Source organism: Myxocyprinus asiaticus, chromosome 23 (genome assembly GCF_019703515.2).
Source record: "Myxocyprinus asiaticus isolate MX2 ecotype Aquarium Trade chromosome 23, UBuf_Myxa_2, whole genome shotgun sequence".
Lineage (NCBI taxonomy): Eukaryota > Metazoa > Chordata > Actinopteri > Cypriniformes > Catostomidae > Myxocyprinus > Myxocyprinus asiaticus.
The window spans coordinates 47,001,376-47,018,470 of NC_059366.1; the positions used below are offsets into that span (position 1 = coordinate 47,001,376).

At 38.2% G+C, this 17,095-nt stretch overlaps 1 protein-coding gene across 2 annotated transcripts in view; it reads right to left on the reverse strand.

Moving 5' to 3' along the window:
* Positions 1-3,629: 3,629 nt before the first annotated feature.
* Positions 3,630-17,095, reverse strand: part of LOC127414361 (inactive tyrosine-protein kinase 7-like) — a 121,445-nt gene continuing 107,979 nt past the window's right edge. For both annotated transcript variants that reach the window (XM_051652336.1, XM_051652335.1), the window contains 6 exons: positions 16,065-16,220; positions 14,556-14,788; positions 11,109-11,189; positions 10,844-10,995; positions 10,315-10,493; positions 3,630-7,648 (listed from right to left, as the gene is read on the reverse strand). In XM_051652336.1, coding sequence (XP_051508296.1) covers positions 7,488-7,648; positions 10,315-10,493; positions 10,844-10,995; positions 11,109-11,189; positions 14,556-14,788; positions 16,065-16,220 — 962 coding nt within the window. In that variant the 3' untranslated portion in view covers positions 3,630-7,487. The remainder of the gene's footprint in view (positions 7,649-10,314; positions 10,494-10,843; positions 10,996-11,108; positions 11,190-14,555; positions 14,789-16,064; positions 16,221-17,095) is intronic.

Sequence of the window (17,095 nt, forward strand, 5' to 3'; positions counted from 1 at the left end):
GATAATATCTCCCAGGGGAAGCATATATAAGGAGAAAAGCAGAGGCCCTAAAACTGATCCCTGTGGCACTCAATACTTAACTTTTGTTTGAGTTGACAATTCCTTGTTTACACAGACAAAGTGGTAGCGGTCTGATAAATAGGACCTAAACCATGCTAATGCAAGTCCACAAATGCCAACATAATTCTCCAGCATACTCAAGAGAATGTCGTGATCTATCATGTCGAAGGCAGCACTAAGATCTAAAAGCACCAGAAGTGAAATGCAGTCGCGATCAGATGATAAGAGCAAGTCATTAGTAACTCTGATAAGTGCAGTCTCTGAACTGTGATGGGGCCTAAATCCTGACTGAAATTGTTCAGATATACTGTTTCTCTGTAGAAATGAACATATTTGGGAGGACACTACTTTTCCAATATTTTAGACATTAATGGTAGATTTGAAATCAGTCTGTAATTAGCCAACTCTCCAGGATCAAGCTGAGGCTTTTTAATAAGCGGTTTGATAACTGCCATTTTAAAGTTTCTTGGGACATGTCCTAAGGATAGAAAGGTACTGTGGCTGCAATGATGGGATCAGATGGTAATACCATGGTACTTTGATATGTACTTTGGTACTGAATGATCACCATATACACCAAATACGATTGTATTTATTTTGGTTCTTATCAAATTAACATAGCACTGCCATGCTTTATGCCCAAACAATATGGCATTTCTATGGTACCATTTACAAAAGTCTGTGGTGGTACCAGGAGGTTTTAAGAGCTTGTTAGCCTGCTCTACGCTCATCATTTTATCCTTTGCCATTTTACCACGTGCTTAGTTTATTTACCTGCTTTTCTACTGTATCAACTGCGTGCATTCGTTTTCTACTCTGTGTTTTACACAGGTTATTGCATCAGTCTCAAACATCTGCTGATCAGGAACCACCACAACAAAAGCAAACAATTGTGTGAGAGATTCACATCGATCTCAAACCCTCGCCTCTCAAGAACAACCACAACAACAACAAACAATTGTGGTCATGGCATCTGCTCATATTATTGCTTCGTGCACTGCATGCCACATGTTTACTATAGCTTCTTCCATCAGCAGTGAGGGATTTACATGTGATAAATGTAAGGAATTAGTCAGGCTGACGGAGAAGGTTAATGAGTTAGAGACACACATCCCGAACGCTAGTGGAGGTCAGTGAGATAGAGAAGCAGGTAGATACTGTTTCGGATGCAGGTAGTACAACGAGCAACAGACACACTTTGGTTCCGGGTGTAGAGCCCCTGCAACAGGGCGTTTGGGTGACGTCTTGGCGGCATACTCGCTCAGCAAAGCGACACCACTCTCCTGTTCCTGTTAGGTTTTCCAATCGATTCTCCCCACACAGTGATGCACCCACTGAGAATCATGTTGAAAGAGCCCTAATAATTGGTGATTCTATTGTAAGGAACGTGGAAATAGAGTGCCAGAGTGTCTGACATCAGATCAAATTTACAAGTGCTGGCTAATGCTAAACATAGATTTTCTAAGATTGTTATTCATGTCGGCACTAACGATGTCTGGCTTCACCAGTCGGAGATCACAAAAGATACTGTTAAAGAGGTGTGTGAACATGCAAAAATGATGTTAGACACTGTAATATGCTCTGGTCCCCTCCCTGCTCGTTGTGGTGATGAGGTTTATAGTAGATTAGTGTCACTGAATGGCTGGATGTCTGAGTGGTGTCCAGAGAATAGCATAGGATTTATAGACAATTAGAAGAGTTTTTGGGGTAGACCTGACCTGCTAAAGAGAGACTGACTCCATCCCTCCAGGGAAGGTGTCACTCTCCTCTCTAGTAATTTGGCTTATAGTCTTATTAATGATAGTATCTGACTAACTAGGGCACAGATCAGGAAGCAGACAAACTGGCTAATCCAAACGTCTGCTAGCTGCATTGAGATGTCACACAGGTCACATATACTACAACACAACACACATTCATCTCCTAGATATCATATAAAGTCTGTGTCTGTTCCCCGAACTACCAAACACAAACCCTTCACTAAATCATTTAGAAACAATTGAAGATAAACATCATATAAAGATAGGGCTACTAAACATGAGATCTCTTTCAACCAAAGCACTAATTGTAAATGAAATTATTACAGATCATAGTTTGAATTCACTCTATTTGACTGAAACCTGGCTTAAACCGGATGAATATAGTAGTTTAAATGAATCTACTCCCCCAGGTTATTGTTATAAACATGAGACTCGTCTGAAGGGTTGAGGAGGAGGTGTTGCTACAATTTACAGTGAAGTTTTTGGTGTTACTCAGAGGACAGGATATAAGTTTAAGTCTTTTGAACTAATAATGCTTAATGTGACACCGTCAGATACAAATAAATAAATGTCTTTTGCCCTTGCTACAGTATATAGATCACCTGGGCCGTATTCTGATTTCCTTGGTGAATTTGCTAATTTTCTATCAGATCTAGTAGTTACTGTAGATAGAGCTTTAATTGTTGGTGACTTCAACATTCACATAGATAATGAAAATGACACATTGGGATTAGCATTTATCGATATTCTCAACTCTCTTGGAGTCAGACAAAATGTGACAGGACCAACTCATCACCATAATCATTCGCTAGATTTAATTTTGTCATATGGAGTTGATGTTGATACTATAGAAATTCTACTGCAGAGCGATGACATCTCAGATCATTACCTCATCTCTTGTTTGCTGTGATCAGCTAATGTTACTCAATTTACACCACGCTACATGCTTTTCAGGTAGAACAATTTTTCCAACCACTAAAGATAGCTTCACTGATAATCTTCTAGAATTGTCTCACATACTCAGTAAGCCAAACAGTGAACTTGAAGTAATATCAGAAAATATAAATACAGTCTTCTCTAGTACTCTTGATAGTGTCACCCCGCTTCGATTAAAGAAAATTAAAGAAAAAAGCCCTGCACCATGGTACAATGATCACACTCATGCTCTCAAGAGAGCAGCTCGGAAAATGGAGCGCAAGTGAAAGAATACAAAATTAGAGGTATTTCGCGGTGCATGGAAGGATAGCGTCTGTAGCTACAGACAGGCACTAAAAGCTGCCAGGTCAGCATATTTTAGCAAACTCATAGAAAATAACCACAACATTCCTAGGTGTTTATTCAGTACTGTGGCTAAATTGGTTAGGAATAAAGCATCGACTGAACCAGATATTCTGTCGCGGCACAATAGTAATGACCTCATGAATTTCTTTACTGATAAAATAGAAATCATCAGAAATAAAATTTGGAATTATGCAATCATCTGTCAGAGTACCTCAGAAAACAGTGTCTCATAATTTTCCTCACATGCAACTTCAATCCTTTGCTGTCGTAGGTCATGAAGAGCTAACAAAACTTATCGAAACATCAAAAGCCACAACATGTATGTTAGATCCAATACCAACTAATTTCTTGAAAGATATATTCCCTGTAATCTCAGAACCTCTTCTTAATATTATTAACTCCTCACTAAAGAAAGGAGCTTCAATTGATCAATTCTATAATCAAAAATAAAAGTGCAGGTCCTTAAAACAAGATCTATTTTATCAGCACTAATACGGTTGAATAATTTAATGAAATACAGAGAGGCTGTTATAAATGTGAATGTTTAATGAGAGCAGCATACATGTGGATTACTGTGACCTTTACTAAAGCACAATATAAAAGCATCTAAGTGTGAGTGCCAAGCTTATAAAACACAAACATGAACGGATGGTGTTATTGTAACTCACAAAGAGATAAAACAAATAATAATAATAATAATACAAAAAACATATGAAAAGATTTTATAAAAGCAGTTCTTAAAACAAGAGGCAACTGCATTAAAAATATACTGTAAAAAAAGAGAAAGCAATTCCTTCATTTTCTAGGCACTTTTAGTTGTAGATGTAAAAGTTGAGCTGTTTCTTGATTCTACACACCTGTTGAAAAGCATTCGCTCAAAACTGCCACAGGAAGTTCGACTGCATGAGAGATTGAGACTGCAGGAGTTTGTAGAAAATGAACGCTGAGCGCATTAAAAAAACATCATAAATACACCAGTTCCAGATATAACCTTCTACATTAAAATCATCACACATTTAACATTTATGAAGCTTCTACATAGAACTTTGTAGGTAGTGTCTTTCAGAAAAAAGGAGACACATGGATGGATAAAAATGTAATTAATCATGGCTTAGGGAATTAATGCAATCTGTGGCATTTAATTTGTATTTATTACACAGTCAGCCCCTCTGAGCACCTAAAAGTAAATATTAAGAACAGTCCTGACGCATTCTCTCTTATATCTCACAATTACAAACACATCATTTTACATAAATGTTAAAGGAATATTCCGGGTTCAGTACAAGTTCAGCTCATTCGACAGCATTTCTGGCATAATGTTGATTACCACAAAAATTAATTTGGACTCGTCCCTCCTTTTCTTTAAATGTGTGTCACAGTGAGACACTTACAATGGAAGTCAATGGATCAATTTTTAGAGGGTTTAAAGTCAGAAATGTGATGCTTATAATTTAATAAAAACACTTACATTCATTCTGTTTAAACTCATGTATTATTTGAGCTGTGAAGATGTTTAAATTGTCTTTTACAGTCATTTTAAGCCCAATTCACACTGCCCCAACAAACATCAATAGTTTATAAACATTTGTTGGGATTTGTCGGATTTTTGTCAGGTCTTGGAATGTTTAAGCAGTGTCGTAAAATTTTCCAATAAACTCTGACTTTATCGCGAATTATCTGTTGACCGTCCCTACTGATTCATTGTAAATGAAGGTGTGTGGACAGTCAAACACAATTAATCACATTTTTGTAGCAAACATTTTAAACCATTCTGTTCCTTTCCAAATAAAGAAAACAAAATGATATGTTAGTGCTGATGTCAGCAGTTTGTGTTGTTGATGCTCATGAGGGAATATGTACAAACAGATTATATCAAGACACAGAGATAGATTTATGCTGAAGCGCTCTTCTCTCTCGCATGAGAAACACCAGATTCTTTATTTCTCAAACGGTGTCAAATCACACAAAAAATGCAAACACTGAACTGTGTACTGTATGTGCACATCTGCAAAAATATCAACTTTCCCCACATTTTATGGACATGATTTCATGTGTAAAATACTTTTGCTGCTGGACTGCTATCCTCTCTCAGAATAAATAACTTATAGATTAATGTGGCATTGAATACATGCTAAACATTGCATCAATCGAGCATAAATATTTATATATTAAATCACACATATTTGGCTTCATCCACAAACTCTTCCTCGTCAGTCATCTTCAAAGGCGAATGACACGCAAAGACGCAATTTTGTTGGATCAGTGTGAACAGGACATGTTTCTCAGCATTCTAAATACAACAGCCAACGGTATAGCGTTACGTCGTCATGGCAACAAGTTGTAAAATTGTCTATATCTTTCCACAGATGTGGTTAGTAAGTGATTTTATGACAGTAAAATCATGTTAACACACATATTGTTTATGTCTTGTGTCTATACTTTTGAAACAGTGAGTATTTTAATGTTTACAGATTGACCCCATTGACTTCCATTGTAAGTGTCTCACTGGAACACACATTTAAAGAAAAGGAGGGACGAGTCCAAATTAATTTTTGTGGTAATCAACATTATGACACAAATGCTGTCGAATGATCTTAACTTGTATTGAACCCAGAATATTCCTTTAAAAGAATTCTAGCTGTAAATTTCAGTCACTAATTTCATAGTTTGTCTTTCAGTTTTCTAAGCACAAGCAACAACAGATCCACTTACGAAGCATTTTTTGCAGCTAAAGCTTAAACTGTGAATTAACCTGACGTGACACGACAAAACAAATAGTGGTTAAAGTAATCGCCAACATGAGTTTTGTTCTAACCAGCCACAACAAGAGGTGAGCGACAGGACAGTTTCTGGTTTTGTCGTGTTGGATAACTCCACCCACACTGAAATCTCATTGGTTCAAAATCCCGCTACAAATAGCTGTTTATTAAACATCCGATTCTGATTGGCTCTGATTGTTTTGCGTCGTGCAGCAGTTTTGCTTTTATTGTGTACAGACAAACTGCTTGTCATGCTGCACCTGCTGATCAGACCCAGTGAAACTAAATCCTCCTGTGAAAATAGTGTTTAGTGTGTACTTACACACCTACTAACTCAACACACACACACACACACACACACACATATATGACTTCACAACTGTACACATTGCAAATTCAAGTCCTTGACACAAGAGTCCAGCATTTGAAGTACCGCTTGTGCTGACACACATCTGTGTTTGTACCCCTGAAAGAGCTGCGATTGTCCTGCGCTGACAGAGGTCAAAGTTCACACCCCTGTGATTAGAAGGTCCCAGAGCTCCCTGAGGTTCCACTGACAGGAAGTAAAGCTCAAGGCCGAACAACAACAACACCGTAAATGGACTGTTCTGGGGACAGAAGCATATTTGATCACGCTGTGTTTAAGGCAAGTGAAACTCCCTGGATCTGAGCATGCGCACTCACACACACTCACACACACTCATACACACTTAGACACACTTAGACACACACACACACGCACTCACACGCACTCACACACACTCATACACACTTAGACACACTTAGACACACTTAGACACACACACACACGCACTCACACGCACTCTCACGCACGCACTCACATGAACTCACATGCGCACGCGCGCGCACTCACACACTCACGCACTCACATGCACTCACGAACTCGCACACTCACACACACTCACACAGACATGCACACTCACACATACACTCACACACACTCACACATACACTCACACACTCTCACACACACTCACACTCACACACTTACACACTCTCACACACACACACATACACTCACACACTCACACTCTCACACTCACACACTCTCACACTCTCACACACACACACATACACTCACACTCTCACACTCACACACTCTCACACACACACACATACACTCACACACTCACACTCTCACACTCTCACACACACTCACACTCACACACACACACACATACACACACACTCACACACTCTCACACTCTCACACTCACACACTCTCACACTCTCACACACACACTCTCACACTCACACACACTCACACATACACACACACTCACACACTCTCACACTCTCACACTCTCACACACACACATACACTCACACACTCATACTCACACACTCTCACTTTCACACTCACACACTCGCACTCACACACTCACTCACGCACTCACACGCACGCACTCGCACACACTCGCACACACTCACACACACTCACACACACTCACACACACTCACACACACTCACACACACTCACACACACTCACACTCTCACACACACACTCGCATGTACATTGTTAAAGTGTCTTGACACGGATTCTCGTGTCTGAAGTGTGTGATTGTAACAGAGCGCTGAATGTGTTGAAGTGACAGTTGGATGGTTCAGACTTTGGTGTTTGTGGGTAACGCTGACAGAGTCTGGGCGATCTCGCTGAAAGTGGGCCGTTCTTTCGGGCTGGACGCCCAGCAGCGGTTCATCAGACTGAAGACAAGAGGAGGACAGTTCTCTGGAGGAGATAAACTCAGTTTACCAGTCTGAAGACCTGAGACACACAGAGAGACGAATGATTAGGAATGTTCTGGGTTCATTACAGGACTCAACGATAAGGATGACCTCAGTGTCAGTGCTGCGTTTTCACTCCTGTAACATTATCTAGCCCGCTGTAGTGTCAGAAATGTACTTTAACATTAGAGGGTAATATTTGCCTCCCTAGATTTGATTTCAGAACCATCTTTTACCTTTTATGAGAGCATTTTTCTTTCTCTAATCATTTAAAACAAACTGTGTCTCATTCGTTTATGTCAAATCAATGTAACGTCTCAAGATTGAGAAACGATAACCTCTCACCCTAACAACTAAATCAGAATGCATTTATATTTTATGCCATAATACATGTTATTAGGACTATATTAGATTATTAAGAACTACTGTATATCAGATGTTAAAAACAAACAAACAAACAGAAGGAGGGTCATTAGGAGGGCATGCTTTGCCCACACATTTTGAATTTTGTCAAAGCCCGAGCCCCCCTTAATTTCTGTCCCTGGCTGACTGACATATTTGAGGTTTTGTCAAACTGTGTGAATGGCATCAGAGGAATTGGGTTAAAAACTTCAGTCAATCAGTAATGTTTTGCATTTTATGCCATCGATTTCTACCAAAACTATTTATTTTTTTAATTAACAAATAAACTGACATTTAATCACAAATATACATTTTATTCCTGGCACTTGTACACAACAATACATTGTAAAAAAAATAAAATAAAAATAATAATAAAATAAAATAATATATATATATATTTATATATATATATATACTGGATAGATAGATAGATAGATAGACAGACAGACAGATAGATAGATGATAGATAGACAGACAGACAGACAGACAGACTGATTGATGATAGATAGACAGACAGACAGACTGATAGATGATAGATAGACAGACAGACAGACTGATAGATGATAGATAGACAGACAGACAGATAGATAGATGATAGATAGACAGACAGACAGATAGATAGATGATAGATAGACAGACAGACAGACAGACAGACTGATTGATGATAGATAGACAGACAGACAGACTGATAGACAGACAAACTGATAGATGATAGATAGATAGACAGACAGACTGATTGATGATAGATAGACAGACAGACAGACTGATAGACAGACAGACTGATAGATGATAGATAGACAGACAGACAGACTGATTGATGATAGATAGACAGACAGACAGACTGATAGATGATAGATAGACAGACAGACAGATAGATAGATGATAGATAGATAGACAGACAGACAGATAGATAGATGATAGATAGACAGACAGACAGACAGACAGACTGATTGATGATAGATAGACAGACAGACAGACTGATAGACAGACAGACTGATAGATGATAGATAGATAGACTGACAGACAGACAGACAGACAGACACACTGACAGATGATAGATAGACAGACAGACTGATAGACAGACAGACAAGATAGATGATAGATAGACAGACAGACCGACAGACAGATAGATGATAGATAGACAGATAGATGATAGATAGATAGACAGACAGACAGACGATGGGTAGACAAACAGACAGACAGAGACATAGACAGACATATAGACATTAGATAGATAGATAGACGACAGACAGAAAGACAGAGATAGATAGACAGACAGACAGATAGATGATAGATAGACAGACAGACAGACAGACAGACAGATAAATAGACACTGTATATATATCACCTACTTATGACCAAAAAAATTAAAATAATTTTGAAAATAAAATTAATTAAAATGATATATAATTTAATTGCATTAAAATAAATTATTAATTAAACTTAATTAAATGTATGTCCAAATACCAAAATGTCAAATTAAAAAAAGAAATGTAAATAAATGTATGTATATATATATATATATATATATATATATATATATATATATATATATATATATAATAAAATACTACAATTATTTGAATTAAACAGGCTGGGGCACATCTTCAACAAGGCCTTAAAACCACTAATCAACAAAACAGGATAAAACAAATACACACGACATGTTTCCACTTACTGTTTTTCACTAAATGAGTTCATGGAAAATTAATAATTAATAATAATATTTATACAAAATAGAGATGGACCACTATCAGATTTTGCTAATAACTAAGGTGTTGACAGAAAGCAGATACCCGATTAATACACTGATAGTTTTCAAAATCAATATGTATTAAAAATGTCTTTCCTTTGACGGGACGGCCCAGACACAGATGCTACAATAACTCAAACTGAATGAAATCCCACTAATTACAAAACAGAAGAAGATTCGGTTCATAATGAGAGACATTTAACTATAAATGAGCCAAAAACACACCAGGGACTCTTATTTTGAAATGTCTGTGTTCCCAGATGCGCACACAAACACATGATGGAAACAAAACATGCACTCTTACAATCATCTCCAACATATTACAATATACACACTATAACGTAAACATTGTCATTGAACAAATATGAGCAGTAATTCATCAAGCACAGATCATCAGCTATATTTAAGACATTTTTATGCCCTTAAATGATCAATTAAAAAAAAAAACTGATTTTAAGACATTAAGACTTTTTATTGACCTGCGGGCAACCCTGCATGACATCAAACAGCTGATATGACATCATCAGACAGGTGTAATCGTCTCTACTCACCTTCCAGCACGTCTTCATCATTGAGTGTTGTGTACGGCAGCTCACCCACACTGAACACTTCCCACATCAGCACACCAAACGCCCATACATCAGACTTACTGGAGAAATCATCCTCAAACACAGACTCAGCTGGCAGCCACCGGAGAGGAATCCACACCTGTCTGTGGTGATAGTACTCACTGCAAACAGACAGACAGCAATGACAGCATGATTCAACACCAGATGGCGCTCTTGATGCATGTAACATTCAGAGAACTTCAGACGCTTCACTCATTCAACAGGAACTTTAATGCAAGACATTAGATTTATAAAATCACAACTATTAACTGCAGTTGACCTGTCAGGCACTAGATGACACTGACTTTGATTAATAATAAAAAAATGTAATGAACACTGTTTTATGAAGCAATAAGGCACTTGAGGTGATGTTGTTAGACATGATGTCACGTGTGGTATAGTTTCAGTAGTGCACACAAGAACAACATTACTTCAGTTTAGTGTGATGTCTCTGTGTTGTTGTGTTTCACACCTGTTATAAACATCTTTACTGAGACTGAGAGACGACACCTTCACGTGTCTCTGACTGCTGATGAGACAGTTTCTCGCCGCTAGATCCTTATGGACAAAACGCTGCTTTGATAAATACTGCATCCCATCAGCCACCTGTGCACATATAGACACCTGCGGAGAGAGCGTCACACATATGAACACTGTTCTCCATGTTTCAGATGATGCAAACAGTCCTGTATTTACAGTCATGTGGTTTGAATGAATTTACAGGAAGTTGAACTCACTTTAGTTTTGGTGCTGATTGGATAAGATTTGAGTTTCTCATCGTTACTCTTTGATATCCTGAGAAACTGTTTGAGATCCCCCTGAAAATATCAGACAGAAATCACAGTTTATATGATAACACTTTACATTAACTTAGGGTTAGGATATCAAATGCCACCATATATATATATCTATACAGTACATATATTCCACTAGTTAACATAAGTTAATACATTAGGTATCATACACAATTAACAATATATTTTTTACAGCATTATTAATCTTTGTTAATGTTAGTTAATAAAATGTTCATCATGCACTATTGTTAACAAATACAACTTTTGATTTTAAAAATGTATTAGTATGCTGAAATGAACATTAACTAAGATTAATAATTGCAATAAATTGTTAGTTCATGTTAACTAATGTCAACTAATGGAGCCTTAGTGTAAAGTGTTACCTATGGAAGTAAATGTACTTCTATAAAGGGCACTAAACTAACTTCATATTCTTTTATACTTCTTATTTATGTTCTGTATTTTATGCTGAATGTATTGTATTGTTCTGGTGTGAAGTATGTGTATTTGTTTTCTATGTTTTGTTGTTCTGGCGAGTCCAAAGACTAATTTCCTAACCCTAACTTAAAAAAAAAAAAACTTTCTTAAGGACATTTGCTACAGTTAATAATGCTCAAAAGAATATTTCATGTTCAATATAAGTTAAGCTCAATCGACAGCTGTTTCAAAAGTATAGACACAAGACGTAAACAATATGTGTGTTAACATGATTTTACTGTCATAAAATCACTTACTAACCACATCTGTGGAAAGTTCTAGACAATTTTACAACTTCGTTGCCATGGTAACATAACACAGTAAACCTTAAAACGACTGTAAAAACTACAATTTAAACAGAATTAATGTAAGTGCTTTTATAAAATTATAAGCGTCATATTTCTGCCTTTAAACCCTCCAAAAATTGATCCCATTGACTTCCATTGTAAGTGTCTCAGTGGAACACACATTTGTGCTTTTTTTATTTTTTTTTAATTTGGAATGCCCAATTCACAATGTGCTCTAAGTCCTCGTGGTTGTGTAGTGATTCGTCTCAATCTGGGTGGCGGAGGACGAATCCCAGCTGCCTCCGCGTCTGAGACTGCCAACCCGCACATCTTACATTTACATTTATGCATTTGGCAGATGCTTTTATCCAAAGCGACTTACAGTGACTTATTACAGGGACAATCCCCCTGGAGCAACCTGGAGTTAAGTGTCTTGCTCAAGGACACAATGGTGATGGCTGTGGGGATCGAACCGGCAACCTTCTGATTTCCAGTTATGTGCTTTAGTCCACTATGCCACCACCACTTATCTTATCACGTGGCTTGTTGCGTTGGCTTCACGCCATCCACCGCGGCATCCACGCTCAACTCACCACGCGCCTCACCGAGAACAAACTACATTATAGCGATCACAAGGAGGTTACCCCATGTGACTCTATCCTCCCTAGCAACCAGGCCAATTTGGTTGCCTAGGAGACCTGGCTGGAGTCACTCAGCACGCCCTGGATTTGAACTCGCGACTCCAAGGGTGATAGTGCTTTTTTAAAGAAAAGGAGAGAGGAGTGGAAATTATTTTTGTGGTAATCAATATTATGCCACAAATGCTGTCGACTGAGCTGAACTTGCATTGAACCCGGAATATTCCTTTAAATAGCTATATCCATGAGACTATTAATGAAAGTAATTATATCACTATACAGGTGCATCTCAATAAATTAGAATGTCGTGGAAAAGTTCATTTATTTCAGTAATTCAACTCAAATTGTGAAACTCGTGTATTAAATAAATTCAATGCACACAGACTGAAGTAGTTTAAGTCTTTGGTTCTTTTAATTGTGGTGATGATTTTGGCTTACATTTAACAAAAACCCACCAGTTCACTATCTCAAAAAATTAGAATATGGTGACATGCCAATCAGCTAATCAACTCAAAACACCTGCAAAGGTTTCCTGAGCCTTCAAAATGGTCTCTCAGTTTGGTTCACTAGGCTACACAATCATGGGGAAGACTGCTGATCTGACAGTTGTCCAGAAGACAATCATTGACACCCTTCACAAGGAGGGTAAGCCACAAACATTCATTGCCAAAGAAGCTGGCTGTTCACAGAGTGCTGTATCCAAGCATGTTAACAGAAAGTTGAGTGGAAGGAAAAAGTGTGGAAGAAAAAGATGCACAACCAACCAAGAGAACCGCAGCCTTATGAGGATTGTCAAGCAAAATCGATTCAAGAATTTGGGTGAACTTCACAAGGAATGGACTGAGGCTGGGGTCAAGGCATCAAGAGCCACCACACACAGACATGTCAAGGAATTTGGCTACAGTTGTCGTATTCCTCTTGTTAAGCCACTCCTGAACCACAGACAACGTCAGAGGCGTCTTACCTGGGCTAAGGAGAAGAAGAACTGGACTGTTGCCCAGTGGTCCAAAGTCCTCTTTTCAGATGAGAGCAGGTTTTGTATTTCATTTGGAAACCAAGGTCCTAGAGTCTGGAGGAAGGGTGGAGAAGCTCATAGCCCAAGTTGCTTGAAGTCCAGTGTTAAGTTTCCACAGTCTGTGATGATTTGGGGTGCAATGTCATCTGCTGGTGTTGGTCCATTGTGTTTTTTGAAAACCAAAGTCACTGCACCCGTTTACCAAGAAATTTTGGAGCACTTCATGCTTCCTTCTGCTGACCAGCTTTTTAAAGATGCTGATTTCATTTTCCAGCAGGATTTGGCACCTGCCCACACTGCCAAAAGCACCAAAAGTTGGTTAAATGACCATGGTGTTGGTGTGCTTGACTGGCCAGCACACTCACCAGACCTGAACCCCATAGAGAATCTATGGGGTATTGTCAAGAAGGAAAATGAGAAACAAGAGACCAAAAAATGCAGATGAGCTGAAGGCCACTGTCAAAGAAACCTGGGCTTCCATACCACCTCAGCAGTGCCACAAACTGATCACCTCCATGCCACGCCGAATTGAGGCAGTAATTAAAGCAAAAGGAGCCCCTACCAAGTATTGAGTACATATACAGTAAATGAACATACTTTCCAGAAGGCCAACAATTCACTAAAAATGTTTTTTTTATTGGTCTTATGATGTATTCTAATTTTTTGAGATAGTGAATTGGTGGGTTTTTGTTAAATGTGAGCCAAAATCATCACAATTAAAAGAACCAAAGACTCAAACTACTTCAGTCTGTGTGCATTGAATTTATTTAATACACGAGTTTCACAATTTGAGTTGAATTACTGAAATAAATGAACTTTTCCATGACATTCTAATTTATTGAGATGCACCTGTATTTTCATCGTTCATACTACTGTGAAAGAGAATTGAAGTAGTAAATAGACTCGATATATTTGGACTCTGTGTTTAGTTTTAAGAGATACTGATTAAGACTGATTAAGTGTGTTGATGTACCAGATCCACATATTCCAGAATCATGTAATGTGGTTGCGTCTCTCTGCAGAGTCCCAGCAGTCGTACGATATGAGGGTGATGGACTTTACTGAACATCTCCAGCTCTCGTCTGAACTCTGATTGGACGCTTTCATCTGGACTCTGTAAACTCTTCACAACCACCACCGTCTCCTCCTCACCCTCCTCTATAGACTGCGCTTTAGCCAGAAACACCTCGCCAAACACACCTTTACCTGCACACACACACACACACACACACACACACACACACACACAGTTTAATATGACAGTGAAGGGGTAATAATTGTCTGTTGTGAGAGACAATTTGTAACGCAATATCTGAAGAAATCATAGATGAGAGGAAATAAATATCAAATAATTTGTGCAATAATATTTACAAACTTAATCTAGATGAAAATATCAAAATATGAAATACAATAACAATTTATAAATAGGTGTTTCTTCAACTTCAGGCATATTTAGCCCTGTAATTTTCTAGAAAGTGAACACTGGTTCACACTCTCACTAGTTTATTTAACCACTAGTTTAATCTACTAACCATGCCCAACAGTGTGTTCATGAATCACAGGAGATTTATGGCATTTTTGTGTCATTTCCAGCACATCTCAAACTCTGTATGGTGTATAACAGAATTCTGTGCTGGAAATGATGCTGATGAAAATGACAGTTTTAGTGGGTTTTTTTTACAACACACAATTAAATAATCATAGTGAGTATTATCCTCCCGGAGCAACCTGGAGTTAAGTGCCTTTCTCAAGGACACAATGGTAGTGGCTGTGGGGATTGAACCAGCAACCTTCTGATTACCAGTCATGTGCTTTAGCCCACTACGCCACCACCACCATTAGATTAGGTTTGATCTGGATGGGTAAAATTAACCATGGTTTTACTATAGTAATGTTGAAGTAACCATGTTTTATGGCCATAGTTTTAATGCAATTAACCGTGGTGTTACTACATTAATATGCCGTTAATATAATAACCATGTTTAATTTTGTGGTTTCTATGATTTTACTACAAAATACCATGCTGATACTACGGTTACTGTAGTAAAACCATGGTTAATTTTTGAAAGGTAAGGTTAGGGTTTAGGGGTTGGTGTAGTGTGTCTGTGGGACTCTAAATAAACACAATAAACACACTGCAGTGATGCCCAAATACTGTATGTTAGTATTTGAATAATAGTGCAAATAACATCAAACACTATTTGCACTTAGTGTAAAGAAGATTGCTTTAGTTGCTGTTTACACTGCCTAAATAACATGTTTACATTTTTGCATAATTATTATATATTTTATTTAATATATATATATATATAGTATTTTATTATATTATATACAGTATATTTTCTTTGCATATTATTTACATTGTATTTTACATTAATGATTATAATACTATGATATTATATGCAAGCTTTTCATGTTTTTGCTGTTCTCTATAAATGAGATGTATAGTTGTAATATGGTTGTAAGTATGTGGTGTATTCACCCAGTGTAGTGATAGTCTGCAGGTGCACTCTGGGAAAGTTCAGTTTATCAGTGGAGTTCTGGTGTTTCTCATTGGCTGTCGTGGACGTCAGGTTAGTTAAAGCCACTTCCTCCTGAATCTCTGCTGTTGTTTGACCGTTGTGCTGAACAGTGCCACCTAGAGGATACACACACACACACACACACACACACACACACACACACACACACACACACACACACACACACACACACACACACAACACATAACACACATACAACACACACACAACACACACACACACACACAACATGCACATAACACACATAACACACACACATACACACACACACACATAACACGCACATAACACACATAACACACACACACACACACACATATATAACACACACACACACACACACACACACATAACAGACACACACACATAACAGACACACACACACACACACACACACACACACACACATAACAGACACACACACACAACACACACACACATAACAGACACACACACACATAACAGACACACACACACACACACATAACAGACACACACACACAACAGACACACACACACACACACATAACAGACACACACACACATAACAGACACACACACACACACACACACACACATAACAGACACACACACACACACACACACACATAACAGACACACACACACATACCAGACACACATACACACATAACAGACACACACACACACAACACCCACACATAACACACATAACACACATACAACACACACACAACACACACACACACACACATAACACGCACATAACACACACACACACACACACACACACACACATAACATACACACACACACACATAACAGACACACACACACACACACACACACACACACACACATAACAGACACACACACACATACCAGACACACATACACACATAACAGACACACACACACACACACACACACATATACCAGACACACACACACACATAACAGACACACACACACACACACAACACACACATTA